This window comes from Narcine bancroftii, chromosome 10 (assembly GCF_036971445.1).
Source record: "Narcine bancroftii isolate sNarBan1 chromosome 10, sNarBan1.hap1, whole genome shotgun sequence".
In the NCBI taxonomy this organism is placed as follows: Eukaryota; Metazoa; Chordata; class Chondrichthyes; order Torpediniformes; family Narcinidae; genus Narcine; species Narcine bancroftii.
The window spans coordinates 16,800,895-16,818,738 of NC_091478.1; the positions used below are offsets into that span (position 1 = coordinate 16,800,895).

The 17,844-nt window shown below is 39.3% G+C and overlaps 1 protein-coding gene and 1 long non-coding RNA gene across 3 annotated transcripts in view; one reads left to right on the plus strand and one right to left on the minus strand.

Moving 5' to 3' along the window:
* Nucleotides 1–11,550: 11,550 nt before the first annotated feature.
* On the minus strand, nt 11,551–16,342 carry LOC138744222 (uncharacterized). Its single transcript, XR_011345372.1, has 3 exons — nt 16,194–16,342; nt 14,456–14,659; nt 11,551–11,630 (listed from the first exon to the last, which is right to left on the minus strand). It is a non-coding gene; the product is annotated as an uncharacterized lncRNA (long non-coding RNA).
* The window catches only part of eno4 (enolase 4), a 48,215-nt gene continuing 46,712 nt past the window's right edge, over nt 16,342–17,844 (plus strand). The window contains exon 1 of one of the 2 annotated variants that reach the window (XM_069900037.1): nt 16,342–16,578. In XM_069900037.1, the coding sequence (XP_069756138.1) occupies nt 16,432–16,578 (147 nt within the window). In that variant the 5' untranslated portion in view covers nt 16,342–16,431. The remainder of the gene's footprint in view (nt 16,579–17,844) is intronic. The other variant, XM_069900036.1, reaches the window with a different exon arrangement.

The following is a 17,844-nucleotide window of genomic DNA, read 5'->3' on the forward strand; positions in this document are numbered from 1 at the left end:
CCCAGGTCCTGGAGTTTGCTGATCCGTTTTGAGGGGATAATGGTGTTGAATGCCAAACTATAGTCAATAAAGAGCATCTTAATGCATGCATCTTTGCTGTCCAGGTGTTCCACAGTTTTGTGTGCAGCCAGTGAGGTGGTATCTGTGGTAGGCAAATTGAAATGCATCGATGTCACTGCTTCAACACCAGGTTGTCAAAACACTTTATCACTGTGGATGAGTGCCACTGGTTGGTAGTCATGAAGGCAGGTTACAATATCCTACTTGTGTACTGATACGATTGAGGCCTGTTTGAAACAGGTGCGTACTACATCCTGTTGGAGTGAGATGTTAAAAATATCCATGAATACATTGGCCAGTTAATCTGCACAGGTTTTCAGTACTTGGCTGGGTATTCCATCCGGACTGATGCTTTCCTTGGATTCACCCTCCTCAAGGCAACCTGCATGCCATTTTCAGATAATAACAGTTTAAATTGTAGACTGGTAAAATCCACTTTGAAGCTCTATTGTTGAACAAAGCCAATTACGCCGATGCAGATTTCTAGATGTGGAATTTAGGAAATTTTCAAACTTATGATCGGTCTAAGGCCATCCTAACAAGTAGATTGTTGGGTGGAAAGCAGCTAATGATGAATTGTTAATTTCAATTTATTATAGTGGATCTAAGTACAATGAGTCATTTATCACAAATGGCTACATCTGTAATTGGATGGCAAGTCTGTCACACAGGATTAATTTCCCTCCAACCTTCTATTTACAGGAAGAAAATACAAACTGCTAGAAAACTTCAACCGACAACCAAAACGTTCTCCATCCTTTTACCTCTTCGATGCTGTTCTTCTGCAGTTTATCTTTTGCCCCAGAGTCCAACATCTGCAGTCTCTGTGTCATTTATGTTTTTTAGATAGACTTTGTATGATTTTACCGGTCTGAAGAATGTCTGGCATCTTGGCATTGGTCGTTCATATATGACAGCATACGGGAAGTGTGGTAAGTCAAGAGGTGGGACTTGAAATGCCCTTATGGTGATGTCCTATTTACTAGCCCGTTGTTCATAGAATTCCTGGAATTCACTTCAGATTGCTAACATTCCGGGAAGTTGACAAGGGGTCGAGGAGGTAAAATGTCAGAAGAGGAATGGCACCCTCATTCCCGTTCCAAGCTTTTTGCGCAGCATGCTTTCCTGGAAAATGGGAGTATTTTCCTGGAACTCAATGGCTGTGTAAAAAGCTCATCTATTATCTGCATTCTTCCAACTTGCATGATAATCACAATTGTCTTTAACATCTCATTCAATGAACACCAGCTACCACTATTTTCTCACACAAGCAGTACTATGAAATTTGGAGTTTATTATTAAATATAATGTTACTGCCACAGCATAATGCACACCACCTCTGTTTGAAAAAGTTCAACAAAGCAATTACAAAAAGCATAAAAATGTTATATAACTGTGAACTCCAGGTCCAGTTAGATTCTTTAACATTATCTATGACTATGCAATTGTAACTATGCTTAATACGATGGAATGAAAATAAAAGGTCAGAAAAAAGGGTTTCTGCAAAGTTCTAGCAAATTCCACAATTTCATAAATACATATGAAAAAACATAACTTGCCATTCATGTTTACCAATGTCTAGCTTGTTCCTTTCTCAGAGTCAACTATTATAGGTTTTATGAAGACTTGGAGAATCATTAATGTTATGTACTAAACTAGCAGCAATGGGAATACACCAAGACAATGGTATTTTCAAAACAATTTTATTATTAATTATTAATGACATAACTCTTCTTACTTTAAACTTAACTCCACTATGTGCAAATGTGTGTGTTAAAATCCAAACCATTACAGTTTAAGCTTGATTCTGAAGAGATTATTTTAAAGTTCAGTCTAAGAAAGCTTTTGTGATAAAACTCAAAGTCTTTAATGCTGTTTAAAAATAATTATGGAGTAAGGTGAGATTTCTTTAAATTGTTGCTCAAGAGCATTGTTTCTTCATATGAATTATTTTCCTCTCACTTGCATGGAAATTTTGGAATCTGTGTTCCACAGGATGAATCTGTCCTCTTTTCCAAAGAGACAGTGGAGTGGCTATTTTCTTCCATGTTGATAACCATCTAAAATGGTTATGTTCCAAATGCAAGATCAAAAGTGACCATTTCCATTGTCACTACAAGCCTGCCCTCTTTATTTTAAAGAGACAGTCAGAAGTAGTGTTCGTCTTTCAAAAGCCCCCCCCCCCCCACTTATTTTGTGTTCTCCTTTGACTAGGAGTGACATGCAACAGTACATTTTCTGATTACTATATCTTCAATCCTGCCTTCCACAGGATGGTCAACTTACTTCTTCTGGTTTCAAAATGTCTCTTTTTTCAGTAATATTGTTTCTCAAAATCATGTGACATGACATCATCACTAATTTTGTTTAATTTCTCCAAAAGCACAAATCATGGCAGATGGCCTCTTCCTTGTTCCTTCAAAGCCATTTCACACCCATATGCTAAAAGCATCTGACCTCATCTCCGACCAAAATTATGTGGATATGACTCCGGATAATCTGCGCAGGTCACTTAAGGAAGAATTTGCTTGTTTGAACTGCTGCCAGCAGAATGTTGTGTGTACACACAAATGCTTTTAAGCAAACAAACATTGTTCTTGAGTTTCAATTAAGAAGCTACTTCAGTTTTTATGGTTCTGTTTTTCAAGACTCGTCGACTCAGAAAATGACCTCTCTCTTTGAGTGCAACTGTGTGTCTCTGAGTGAACCTGTTGCAGCCCACAATTCCCTCACTAAAATATATATATAATTCTATAAGTTAACTTTAAAAATTAATATTAACACAATCCATTACACTAATAACTGCCAAAAAACCCCAAAGGTTTTGGTTTCACTAGGATTCAATACTGCAGGCTGACATTGCAAATCTGCTTCAGAACACCATAGGCACCAATTCCACTCCTGAGGTGGATCATTGCAAATTAAATATAATATTTTTTTTAAATATCCTTTGTGGGGTAGAATTATGGATTGATCTTTAATGCCAATAATCATTGACTTGTTAAGCATGTATAAGGAAAATAATAAGAGAATAATTGGTTGTATAATAAAAGTAAACTAATGTGAAATTATCACCATAGTTCCTTAAAGCTATTTCAAGCCATCCAAAGGGTCAATGAAACACTGAATATGAGAAGCACATTGGGCTTCAAAATCTGATGAGAGTTGAGAAAACAACAATCATTACACTGGAATTTTTGCCTGTGAAATTTATGGTAAAATATTATCCAAGCATAAATTGGAAGCAAGTCTTCCAAATGATGAGAAAGATTTAAAAAATTAGCTGCAACCAACACATAATTACAGAATATGACTAGTCTTAAACTAAGCTTGAGTTTTTTTCCTCACAAAAATTAACAGGCACAGTTAACACATTCGGGTTAATATTTGATCAAAAGCAGGAAAGAAGTTTATGAGGATAAAGAAAAATGTTGGTAGACTTATACAGAAATTATGACACAAAATTAAATAATTTGGCCCAATGTGTCCGTATCAGCATCCGGGTGAGTTGTGTCTCTTGAAATATCCCCGAGTTCATTTGAAATGGGCTGAAAGTTTCTGTCCATGTCACCCTTTCAGACAATGTATTGTGGAAAAAAAAACAATTTCTGGAGGAACTCAAATGGTTAGACAGCATCTAAGGTTAGAAATAGGCTGTCGACATTTAAGATCTGAACCCTTTCTCGGTAAAGGGTGACAATCTGAAACAGACTGACTATTTCTACCCACTGATGCTGTCTAACCTGCTAAGATTTTATCTAATAAATTCTAGAACCCCCCTGCCCTCTCGGTGAAAATCAAATTCTTTATTTTCTCTCTAAGCCCAATTAGTTTCTATCAATGCTCCTGGTTTTTGACACTTCTACTGAATGAAATGGGTCTTTTTATTTACTATTATCTATGATTCACATACCTCAATTGTTTTTCCTTATTACTCCACTGTTCCAAAGAAAACCCTGCTATTCTTTCTTACGTAATTAAAATTTCCGGCACTGGCAATATTCTCATAAATCTTTCTGCCCCTTTTCCGATCAAGTACATCCTTCCTGTCATATGCTGACCAGTAAAGGTCTAACTAGTGTAATGCACAGATCTAACATGACCCCACTGTACTTACATGCCATGCCCCAGCCAATGAAGGAAATCATTCTGTACCCCTTTTAAGATATTTGACTTGAGATGCTACTTTTGTGGATTTGTGGTCATAAATTCTAACATCCATCTGTTTTCTGTTCCACTTGATAACTTCCTACATTGTATTTTCCTTTGCTTCGCTGCATCACCTCAAATCCATTACTCTGAATTTTTATGGATTAAATTTCACTTGCCACTTCTCTGTTGGGGACAAAATGTTCCTCCTCACTGACAATCATTTTTGTATTGTCTGAAAACTCTTCAACATATACCCCACATTTTGGTCTTGATCATTAATTTATATTAGAAAAAAAAACAAAGATAATATATTCCTAAAAAGATAATCCAATATTCAACTAAACTAGATAGTTTTTCTCACCTTGAGAAATGCAAATATATATATATATATATATATATGTGATATATATTTATGGTTGATAATGTAGATTTTAGAATTAGCTTGATAGTGGAGATTATTACATTTTCTCAGAAACTTAGAAAGTATACAGGATACCTATTTTCTTGTCTGGAATTTAATTGTATTTATCGAATTAAAATTGTGTAAAATGAAATGCTAAAAATGTGTTACATGAAAAAATAAGCTCCTATATTTTCTTATTCTTTTGGACAAATACATTTTCTCAGGAGTTCCCCACCAATTTTCGGGCAAAATTACAAAACCAAATTGCTATAATTATTTCAGTAATTTTATTCCCAAATATTCTTTCCTACTCTGAGCAGTTCAGGGAAAAAAAATCTTTGAATTCTGCCAACCAAATTATGTAATTTTGGACATGAATTCCCAATTTTCTTATATTTATTGAGCTCTTTGAAGTTTCTTTTCTGGTTATGTATGATTAAGCATTTTTTCCCCTCTGCCTTTGTAGTACAGGGCATGGAATCAATAATGGCACTGATGGGAGCAATAACATAATTTTTCTGTTTAAAAATAACACCCATGATCTTTATGAAATCATTGCTAAAAAAAACTTGGCATAACAATTACTAAAGAGCACAACAAAAATACTCCATAAACTATTGAAGTAATTAGAAAATTACATTTACCATACAGTTCAGACGTGAAGAGTTGCCACCTTTCATATAATAGTTTACTAATGTTTACACAAATGTTTACTAATTGAATTCAATGGTCAACCAAATATTTTATTCATTTTTTAATTTACAATAATTATCACTCTTGTATTTAAATTTCCTTCAGCTTTACTGATGTAATTATGGCAATCCAGGATATTGTGTAAAGTTTTTAGAAAATATTGAATTTGAAATATTGATTAAAGATCAATATTTCCAAACAATTAACACAATATCCTGGATTGCCATAATTACATCAGTATAACTCAAAGAAATTCAAATACAAGAGTGATAATTATCAAAGATGCATTGTCATTTTAGGGGGCTATATTTGCTTTTTCACCAAATAAAATAATTTACTACTGTTTATGATATTAATGTTATCATTGAGGTTCACAGAAAAAAAAACCTTTTGCTTTTCTCCATTTTTTCAATCTTTTACATTTGTTCACTGAAGTAACCATGTCAGTAAATGGCTGTATCAGAATTTTTAGTGCTAATGGCTGGATGCAATTGCATAAATTTGTCTCCTATCTAAAATGTCTATGTTTTCAATAGTTTGTAAAATAGTCTGTCAATAGTCCAAAGACGACATTCGCACTAAGGCAGTGATGTAGAAGTGACTGAGTGTACTATGTGATTTCACAGCATCATTATCCTAAAGATATCTGTTCAAAAGTGATACCTGCTGTGAGTGTTCTACATCTCTCAGATGGAAAATGCATTATGAAATGCGAGTGAAATGTTAATATCATCAATCGGCTGTCAAATGAAGCTCTCTACTGTATATACCAAAATGGTAATGTAAGATTGGAGATTCTAGCCCATCCAAAACCACCTTAAAGTTTCTACACTTTACAGATTATTATTAAGAAATAGTGAACTAGTATTCGTGAAGCAGAAGAAGTTTAATTACAACCTTCAAATAAATGTACACCTTATTCCTGCTTTAGCAATGAATATTTTGCATTGCATTGAAGCTGAAACTAGTTGTTCAACAGACTTCCTAGGCGGAGGATTGGCAAAATGTTTGTGATTTTATTGGTATTTTACTACTTATGAAAAACTTAATTATATCTAATGCCAACTTATCCTATTTCTGGTCTCATATTTCTCTGAAGATTGGAAAGACTGAAACCATAACCTTCATTGTCCAGTGCTAATTTCCAGATGTGTTGAATATTAAAACACCTTTCTGCCGCTGACTCTCATTAGATGTTTTGTTAATGAGGGGACCCTCTTTGTTCCTAAAAACGACCAGCTGATCTCATTTGTTCTATTTGCACAGCACTTTGTTCCATGTGGTCAAAAGTATCAGACTCCATTTTGGAGGTAAAATAAAGCAGTTGACATGAATGGTTCTTTTATTGGCTCTGGGACTCTTCAGTTCTATTGCTGCCAAGTGATTGGTAAAATAATCCTCACTATTTGAAAACAGAATCACAATGTGCATTGCAGGGTGGTGATTCAGAAACATTGCCATTGTGCTACCAAGATGGAAATGTGTTATTTTTAGTCTTGTTAATTCAACTGTAAAATAACAGTCAATTACTTGTCAATGTCTTCAGTGATATTTTTGGCATACCCCTGCAAATTACTTTTTCCCCCATACTAAAAGCAACCAATAGCCAAGGTGAAAGCCAATTAGAGAAAAAAAAATCACACCAGGGATGTTTTGTTTGTAAGGTGTGAAAAGCGTTTTAGCAAGAAAAGGGCAACATTTGATGTTGTGTTGTAACACATTGTTTAAAAGCCAAATGTACAGTGGAAGATCCATTTAAAGAAGCTCTCACCTTTTGACGCTATGTGGATTTAGTGCAGAAACATGGAACATCTTTCTTTTATTCTCATATCTATATTTCAATAACAGTAAAATTTGCACTTTAATGCAAATAATTGAATTGATAGTGAAATTCTTATGCCCTTAATTCATAAATATATATTTAGTGACGACAAAAATCTAATACATTTAGATTAATAATGCTATCTGTTCAGTATATTCTAGATTTGATCATTCAGAACAGAGAACCTGGTAAATGTATCGGAACTGGAAATCTGCGATTTGCACTAGATTCCCATCAAAATTCTGCAACTATTGCCAGCGTCTCTCCCAATTTCCTACTATATTTATTTATTAGATACTAAAGTAGAAAAACGCATGGAGTATACTTAACAATGTAGAATATATTTAAGAATGATTAAACCATGGTAGTGGTTTGTATAAAAAGGGTGATGAATCAGCATGCAGGAGGGTGATTGAAAACTTGCCTGAATGATGTACCAACAAAAGCCTCGCACTCAGTGTCATCAAAACCAAGGAAACCAGAGGTGTATGATCCAGTGATCAATGGGGAATCAGAGGTGGAGAGCAAATTTAAATCCCTGGGAATCACTATCTTGCAGGGTCTTTTCTGAACCCATTATACTAATGCCACCATGAAAAAAGCATGTCAGTGCCTCTACTTCCTCAGGAGTTTGTGGAGATTCAGTACCGCATCAGAAACCTTGGCAAACCTCTACAGGAGTGTAGTGGAAAGTGTGCTGGCCAACGACAACATGGCCTTGTATGGGGCATCAATACCACTGAGTGGAAAGCTCTGCAAAAGGTAGTGGACACAACCCAGTTCATTACAGGCAAAACTCTCCCCATCATCAGGAATATCTACATGGAACATTGCTGTCGGAGAGCAGCAGAAATTATCAAGGATAACCAAGATGTGCTTTGTTCTCACTGCTGCCATCAGGAAAGAGATTTAGGGGCTGCACGACTCGTACCATCAAGTTCAGGAACAGTTGCTACCCCTCCACTATCAGATTTCTAAACAACAAACTCAGCAAGAGATTCATTTAAGGATTCTTACTTTGCATGTTATTTATTATTGAATATTTATTTTCTGTATTGCACAGTTTTTTACATTTCTTTCTTTACTTTTCTCTCTTTTGTACACTTATCTTTTCTTGAGTACTTTTGTTTTGCAGTACCGATAAATAGAAATTTTGCCTAGCCTGCAGGAATCTCAGGTTGCATATGATGTAATGCATGAACTCTGACAATATATCTGAAGTTTGAATTTTGTTTCAGCCAAGCCGTCTGAATTGAACTGCTCCAGCGCTAGATCAAAAACCTAAAAAGCTTAACCAGGAACATCGTCATAAATACATTTAATAAAAACTTCGTCCATTTATAATAAAAACAGAATGTATCGATGTGCACCTATCCAAAAATCTACCTTTAGCCATGTACCTATTGAATCTTGAAAGAACTATATTTAGCTTTCCTCCTTTTCATTTTCATTCTGTTGTAATGGCATATGTGCACACATTGAAAACCTTTTACACATAATGTAATTGTTCTCAGTTTTTCTTTAGCATTATTTCAAGTTCATTTATCATCCAATTGCACAAGTACAACCTGATGAAACAATGTTCTCCGGTCCTCAGTGTAAAAATATCCAAACACACGACCGGACATAACACATATGCGCACAAGCAATACATATACTAAACAAATAGACACATACAAAGATAAATAAATATTGTTTAATAAATAGTAGAATCACAGAGAATTAATGTGAGCAGATCATTTAGTCATTCAGCATTCTCACTTCCCATGGGAAGAAGTTGTTTCTCAGTCAGGTGGTACTAGCTATGATACTCCTGCATCTCTTTATGACAGGAGTAGCTGAAAGATGCTGTTTGTGGGATAGCAGTAGTCATCAACAATTTTGCGCAGCTTCTTCAGACAACATTCATGGTAGATCATGTAGATGGGGAAAGGGAGACCCCGGTGATCCTCTCTGTCGCTCCTATGGTCTTGTGGGTTGACCTCCAATCTAATTCTCAATAGCAACCATAGCACACTGCCAGGACACAGCCAGACAAGATGCTCTTAATAGAGCTCCTATAGAAAGATGACATGATGGTGGCTGGTAGCCTTGCCCGTTTCAGTTTTCTCAGGAAGTGCAGTCACTGTTGTGCCTTCCTGATAAGTGAGATGTCATGTGTCCAGAATAGCTCACTTGTTAAGTGGACATTGAAGAACTTTGTGCTCTCTACCTTCTCCACTACTGAATTATTAATGTGTAGTGGAGGATGGTTATTCCTGTTCTTGTCCATGTTGAGACCTAAGTTGTTGTTCTCGCCCCGTATAACGAGATTTTCTGCCTCATCGTTGTTGCTGATGAGGCCAACCACTGTTGTGTCATCTGCAAATTTGATGACTTTGTTGGAGCTAGATCTAGCATTGCAGTTGTGGGTTAGCAATAAGCAGGAGCAGGCTGAGCACACAGCCCTGCAGTGCTCCAGTGCTCAGTATGACAGTACTCGATGTTCTGCTGCCAACGAAAGACTTAGTCTTTCCATTATGAAGTCTAGAATTGAATTGTAGAGAGGGGTTTTGAGTCCCAGCGAGGAAAGCTCCCATCCTTCTCTGCAGAATGATCATATTTAATGCCAAACGGAAATTAATGAACAGCAGCTTGGTGTACGAGGCATCATTTTCCAAGTGGATCAGGATGGAGTGGAGGGACAAGGCTATAGTATCATAAATGGAACAGTTTCTTCGATAGGTGAACTGAAATAGGTCCAGTGTTTCTGAAAGGTGCACTTTGATGAGTTCCATTACCAGATGCTTGAAGAATTTCACAATGGTGGAGGTCAGTGCAGGGTTGTCACCAAGGGAGGGCATCCACAGGCATTGCCCCCCAAAACAAGGTGCTATGCCCCCCCCATACGGTCGCAGCCATCCTTAACCCCTGGTCGTCAGACCTGCCCCAATCCCTCCCACGTCAGTAGAGTCTAGGTTGGCACACTCTCCACCTGCCCCCGGCTGTGCCACTAGCATGTATCAAGTGTCAGCAGTGTCTAGTGATGCTTGACGCAATAAAAAGAGTGTCCTCGTGCCCCACATCGGAGGGGTGGATGGTGTTAATGACAGGTAGGTCCCTACTAGCCCTCTGCTCTGCTGAATAAGCCCCCCATAAAATTGCCAATACCCCTCTCTGACATATGTTCTGAGCCGACCCTGGGTCAGTGCCTCAGGGCAGTTGTCATTAAGACCTGCCATAGTTGCCCTCTTTGGTACTTGAATGATGGTAGCTGTCTTGAAACCCATGGGGACGATGGATTGCAGCAGTGAGGTATTGAAGATGTCGTTTGTCTGTGCAGTCCTTCAGTACCTGACCAGGTATGTTGTCTGGTCCTGCTTCCTTGTGTGGGTTCACCTTGGATAGGGCTCTCCTCACCTCAGCTGTGGTTATGAAGGGGGGCTCATTCATTAGGGAGACAAGGAGCTTTCTTCTGCATCAGTCTGTTCTTCTCATCAAACCATGCATAGATATTCCGTCTGTCCAGAAGGAAGGCATCATATTTGACTTGCAAGGTTTCCTTGTGATTTGTTGTGGTTTAGATCCCTTCCTGCATGTGCCTCATGTCACCGGTATCACACAACTATCTATGGATCTTCCTAGCATATGTACGCTTTGCTTTCCAGATTGCATTGGAGAGTTCAGCGCTGGATGATCTTAGTGCCACCTTGTTTTCTGTCCTGAAGGCAGCATCACAAGCTCTGAGAAGTGCCTGGACCTCTGGTTGGCATGATTTCTGGAAGCATTTGAACTTGGTGACATCCTCAATGCACTTGCTGGTGTCGCTAGTCACCGAGCTCCTGTACTCCTATGTTTACACGTCCGTTAGAGGTGCTCATTCCTCCTCAATGTTTACGTGACCTTTTGTAGGTGCCCACTTCCCTGAAACAGCTGCAGTCCATGGTTTCAAAGTAATGCAGTAGCACTGCTCTGCCCCCACCTCAAAACCCCCAGCAATGTACCAATTTCCCTGCAAAATGGGTTAGTTTCCTTTACCCCTGCAATTTCTAAGATGTTAAACTGTCTATCAAAGATGAAGTCAAGAATAAGCCAAACTCTATCACAACATCAAGTGCTGATAAAACTCGCTGCCTTTTTAAAAAACTTTTGTCCTTCCTCTGACTTACCTATGACTTCAGTTCCCTGCAACAAGGTTTACATAGAACTGGAATATTGAATCAATCTAAAAGCAATGTTGTTTTATCCAATACCAATTTAAGCAGGCAGCAATACATCATATTTTCAAGACAGAAGACAATATATATTGTTTGGAAAGATTACATTTCCAGATTGAATAAAAAGTCCTAATTCCCTTACTTTTCCTTTCAACCAATTATCCTCTGGAAATAATTAAATGTTTATACAAGAACGTAAAAAAATCAGAAACAGGTGTGAGCCATTCGGTCTCTCAAAGTTTGCTATTTAATATAACCTGACATCGACCTCAACTTTATTTTCTTGCTTGATCTTTAAATTTTCCTGTAATATAAAAATTCATTTCAGCCTGGAACATAATTAATGATGCACCTGCTAAAGCTGTTGGAACTAATACCATTATTTATAATCACTGGTTTACCAGAATGATACCTGGGTTTAAGCATCTAGAGTATAGGGAGAGATTGGACAGATTAGGTCTTTATTCTTTGGAGCGTAGAAGGTTGAGAGGGGATTTGATAGAAGTATTTAAGATTATGAAAGGGATAGACAGAGTGGATGTGGATAGACTATTTCCGTTAAGAGGAGGAAAGATTAAAACAAGAGGACATGAGTTAAGAATTAAGGGGCAGAGGTTTAGAGGTAACATGAGGGGGAACTTCTTTACTCAGAGAGTGGTAGCCGTGTGGAATGATCTTCCGGGAGAAATAGTGGCGGCGGAGTCAATTGTATTATTTAAGAAAAGGTTGGACAGGTATATGGATGAGAAGAAGATGGAGGGTTATGGGCATTGTGCAGGGAGGTGGGACTAGAAAGGGGTGTTTGGTTCGGTGCGGACTAGAAGGGCCTAATGGCCTGTTTCCGTGCTGTAATTGTTATGTTATGTTATGTTAAAGAAAATCAATAATCCTTAATTAGAACAGCAATTGTGATCAAGAACAAATTATTGGAAATTGTAAGAGTAAAGCTATTAGGAAAAGTGTTTCTCTTAATTGATTGATGCCAGCTTGTCTTTGAAAGGTTTATATTAAAACGACAAAAAATGGCTGAATAACATAGTATCAAAATATAGTTTTTAAGCTCTGATACTTTTTCAATATCTGTAAAATTTTTTTTTTGTTTAGCAATGTTGGCTAGAAATCAACACAATTTAGACAAAGGAAAGTGAACAAAAGAATTGATTACAACACAGATATTATAGTACAGAATATCATTATATAAATGTGTAATGTGTATGTCAAAACTTCACAAGAATTGATTTTAAATGGATAAATACCAAACAAAATCAAGTGTGTCGATGGACAATACATTTTACAACATATTCAGCGAAAGTATTTGTTGAAGGGGATATTTTCTGGATATAATCTAATAATCTGCTGTTTCAGAATTCCTATAGGTAATTTTTACGGTCTCCAGGCCACCCTCCATAATTGAGGTCGATATACTGGTAATTTCAGAAAACATTCTAATTAATTTTCATATTCTGTACTTTTAAAAACATGACAAAATTATCCACATTGAAAATGCATTGGACCTCACACTGGCAAAAGATGATCCCCTGGACTTTTTCCTATTCTCTGTATTATGGTTTTGCACTTGTCCCTATATTCTGCACGATTTGATAACTGTAACACTACCCTTTATACTTTTGTCCTACTTAGTTATCTATTTATTTACTTGTTATTCTTGGACTATCTGCTGTATAAGTTGTATTGTTTGGATAGTAAACAAAATGTACTTACTGTACTTCGGTACACATGACAACAGAACAATTCATTAATTTGTAATGAGAAGCAAAAAATGGAATCAAAGGTACTTTGGATAGGGACAGTTCATTGAATTAAACTCATAGGTCCTGCTAATAGCTTAAGAAAAAAATTTACAATTTTTCAAGCACTGCCCAGCCATTTCCTTGGCCAGAACCAAAGAGCACGACAGAACAGAAATAGGTACTTCAACCCATCTTGTCTGTGCCAAACTAGTCCCATCAACCTGCACCTGAAATATAGTCCTCTGCACACGTCACACCCATGTAGTGATCCAATCTTCTGTTAAATGTTGAAATAGAACTCACATCTACCATTTCCACCGGCAGTTCATTCCACATACTAAGGTTTCTCCTAATGTTTCCCTTACACATTTCAACTTTCAACCTTAACCCATGTCCTCAAGTTCATATTTCACCCCAAGTGGAAAATGTTCCATTTATTAACCACAGTACAACTCCGATTACCCAATATCAGATTATCCAAAATCCTCAGTTATCCAAATTTTTTTGGACTTGGAAGTGACATCTGCTCCGCTCCAAATAATTTTTTTTAATAATTGAGGATTTCAGAAAAATCAGAAATCCTCATTTATCCGAAAAAAATTGGAAGCCGAAATGATGTCATTTCACCTCGGAAAAATATTGGATAAATGAAGATATCCGAAACAATTAGAAATCTTCAGTTATCCAAAATTTTTTTCACAGTCAAACTGACATCACAGGTTGAAGAAATTTTGAATTTTGGTAAATTAACTCTGAATACAATTTCAAGTTTTTGGTGTTGGATTTATTTTATTTTGTTCAGTCTGTTTTTTGGTGAGAATTAAATATTATTTCATGCTTCAAAAGCTTTCCCTCATCGTTTATCTGAAATAGGCCCAGTCCCACCATTTCGGATAATCGGAGTTGTACTGTAATTTATTCCATCCATGCTCCTTTTAGCTAAAATGTCAAACTACAACAATATTGAGTTCTGTTGTCTTTCTTTCAACAAGTGCTCTAACATACCTTTACCAATGACTCTCTGCATGTGTGTTAATGTGGCAGAACTGTGAGAATGCCTAACTCTCTTCTGCCATAAGTGCAACATCATAGAAATTATGGAAAAGCATCGGTGAAGTTCTTCATGATACATTAAATAAATTTCTTTAACCAAGACAGAAAGATAAATCCACTATAAATTGCTGAACCAATGGTTTTCAAACTTTTTCTTTCCACTCACACCATCTTAAGTAATCCCCATGGCATAAATGTTCTATGATTAGTAAGGGATTATTTACAGTGAAGGGAAGTTTGAAAACCATTGGCCTATACAATGACAAACAAAAATACAATTACAATTGTAACTACATTTGTGGTCAATAACCCTCATTCTACTCACCCTCACTCTGATCTCTCTGTTTTGGAGCAATATTGCAGGCCAAATATATTTTTAGAGCACAGAACCTCTTTTTCCATCCATGCATATTGCAGCCCAAGGAAGTCAACGTTGAATGGAATAACTCAGTTTCTTCAAACAGTTGAGCCTTTGTAATAATTTCCCTGCCATTTCCTCCATTCTTTGTATCTCCAGTCTTCCCTGCAACTTGGAAGCACAACTATTTTCAGACTTTTCCACTTCTGATGAAGATACTTTGACCTAAAAATTACCTCTTCCCATGGCTGCCGTTTGACCTGCTGAGTGCTTCCAGGATTTTATACTTGTTTCTAATGATCCTTAATGTTGCTCTAAGGATAAATGTTGTCCTGAACACAGGGTAGTTATTCTAATGGTCAATATAGAACATTATAGCACAGTACAGGCTCTTCATCCCTAGAGGTCGCGCCGATCTATATATTCCTACCAAAAAAATACGAAACCCTTCTTGCTTCATAACCCATTATTTATCTTTTGTCCATCTGCCTGTCTAAGAATCCTTTAAATGTCTCTTAAATATTTCAGTCTCTTCATCACCACCCTGGCAAGGCATTCCAGGCACCCATAAATCTCTGTGTAAAAAAACTTACCCCTGATGGTGTCCCCTAAACTTTCCTCCCTTCATTTTCTACAGATGTCCTCTGGTATTTGCTCTGCCTGCCCTGGGTATAGCATCTTTTCAACTGGCATGCCAGTTAATTGGCCATGCAGTGTCCCAGGATAGGAAGCCATTTGAGCTGTTTCCACTGGGCCACCTTTAACTGGGACAGTGACTACTTTTCCAGGAACACACTCATCCCCAGGGATCAGAGCGTTCTATATTCAACTGCAAATTTCTTCAACTGACTTTCTGCTGTCCTTTTCCCACTGGTTTAATCGGCATGCTGGCATCAGCTGAAAGTACAGAAGATCAGTCCTGTTCCTGCTGCTAAAGTCAAGTCATATTTGTTGCATCAGAGTCATTGCAGCATTGATCCATCGGTCTATTCATCTTTGAAACCCTTCATCTGCCCAAAATGTAACTGTTTCTACACTCTACTCCCGCAGCTCATTCCAGATATGGACCACCCTCGGAATGAAAACGATGCTCCTCCGGACACTCTTAAACTCATCTTAAATGTATGCCCTCCACTTCAATCCCTGGCATGAAATGACGTCACTTGACTCTGGGGTGCTGATTTTCCCACTGGACCCTGTCCCAGTTCATTCCTGGGTCAATGGGCCAGTGGAAAAGGGGCTAATGCCTTTCAGAATCTTGTAAACCTCTATGGAGTCAGGGCTCATTCTTCTTCGCCCCAAAGAGAAACGTCCTAGCTCAGCTAACCTTGCTTCATAAGATTTCCAATTCAGGCAACATCCTGGTCGATCTCCTCTGCACCCTCTCCATAGCTTCCTCTAATGAGGTGACCAGAAGCGTGGTCCCAGTCGAGATTTGTATAGATGCAACATCACCTCCGGACTCTTGAATTCAATCCCCTGGCTATTGAAGCCCAGCATCCCCTAGGCCTTCTAAACTAGGCGATCAACCTGCACAAAAACCTTGAGAGAGGTATGGACTTGGACCCCAGGGTCCTTCTGTTCCTCTACTGTTAAGTATCCAACCATGAACCATGAACCCTGCTAGTCACACAATCTATGAGAACCAAGAAGATTTTTGTGTGTGATCTCTCATCCAAATGGCAGCCCTTCTGGTCAATCCTACCATTCAAAGCCAACCGGCATCCTAGGACCAGGGGGAGACTTTTGGGCCCACCCAGATTTGCCCAGTCGACGGGCTGCAGCTTCAGCGGGGTCATGATCTGCTGGCCCGCCTCGGCCGCGCGCCGCGCGCCCCCGGGTCGCCCAGCAACCGGCGCGCGCGGCGACGCCGCAGCGGGGCACGCAGACTTGCGCGAGAGCAAGGGGTTTGAAGCGAGCGCGGGTTGACTCAGGGCGTCGGGATGTCAGTGAAGGAAGGGCACTCCAGGGCAGCGCGGCTCAAGCAGAGCGCGGCCGAGTACTACCGGAGCAACGCGGTGCCGCAGCGAATGCAGCAGGCGCTCAACTCCACGTTTCGCCAGAAACCTGACGACGTCTACGGTCACCTGGTAGGTAGCTTATCCAGAAGGGGGGGGGGGGGGGGAAGAGAGGGAGGGAGGGAGGGAGGGGAGGGGAGGGGAGGGGAGGGGAGGGGGGGAGGGGAGGAGGAGGGGGGGAGGGGAGGAGGAGGGGGGGAGGGGAGGAGGAGGGGGGGAGGGGGAGGGGAGGGGGAGGGGGGGGAGGGGGAGGGGAGGGGAGGGGGGGGAGGGGGAGGGGGGGGAGGGGGAGGGGAGGGGAGGGGGAGGGGGGGGAGGGGGGGGAGGGGGAGGGGAGGGGAGGGGGAGGGGGGGGAGGGGGGAGGGGGGGGAGGGGGAGGGGGGGAGGGGGAGGGGGGGGGAGGGGGAGGGGGGGAGGGGAGGAGGAGGGGGGGAGGGGGAGGGGAGGGGGAGGAGGAGGGGGGGGAGGGGGGGAGGAGGGGAGGAGGGGGAGGAGGAGGGGGGGGAGGAGGGGAGGAGGGGGGGAGGGGAGGGGGGAGGGGGGAGGGGGGGAGGGGAGGGAGGAGGGGGGGGCATCTATTTGTTCACCAAGATTGCAGCATCTGCAGTTTTTGTGCTTAATTATACTTTTTTCTATAGCTTGCATGTTTTGAGTAACACTGTACCCTGTACTTTGGTTTTATTATTGTACTTGAGTATGGATTGACATGTCTGGATAGTGAGCAAAACAAAGTTTTTCACTATATCTTAGTAGGTGCCACAATAAGCAATTCAATTCAGTGTAAGTTAGAGGCTTCCCAGCAATCCATTCAAGTCCTTCTGACCTTTCTTTAGTGTTGGATTGAATTTTAGATATCAACTGGAGGAACCCCTTCTGAATGAATGCAGAAAGAATCAGAAGCATAAAAAGACTGCTTTTGAGTCTAAAATTTTAATGGCATTAATTTAATTTAAACCAAACTTTGCTGCTGTCAAAAGAAATAACTGATCAAGATTGGTCCTATTACTGATCTTGAAAGTATTTTGTCCAAATTTAAGTTTTCACTAGGATACCCATGTGTCAGTATATTTAAATAAATTAGAGTTGCCACCTATATATTCTAATTCATTCCCTCAAGCTGTCCTCTATGCCATAACATGACACTTGGAGTCCATATCATAATTTGGTCACCCAATCTTGAGAGCACACTTTAAATTCTCAGATGATGCTATCAGGTACTCAATTATGTGTGAGAAGAAATACTGTAACATTTTCTGAAATGCATGAAAGGACAGTCCAAGGACATCCCATTTGATGACAAATATCGCAGAGCCAACAAAGAAAGATATGTCTTCTTG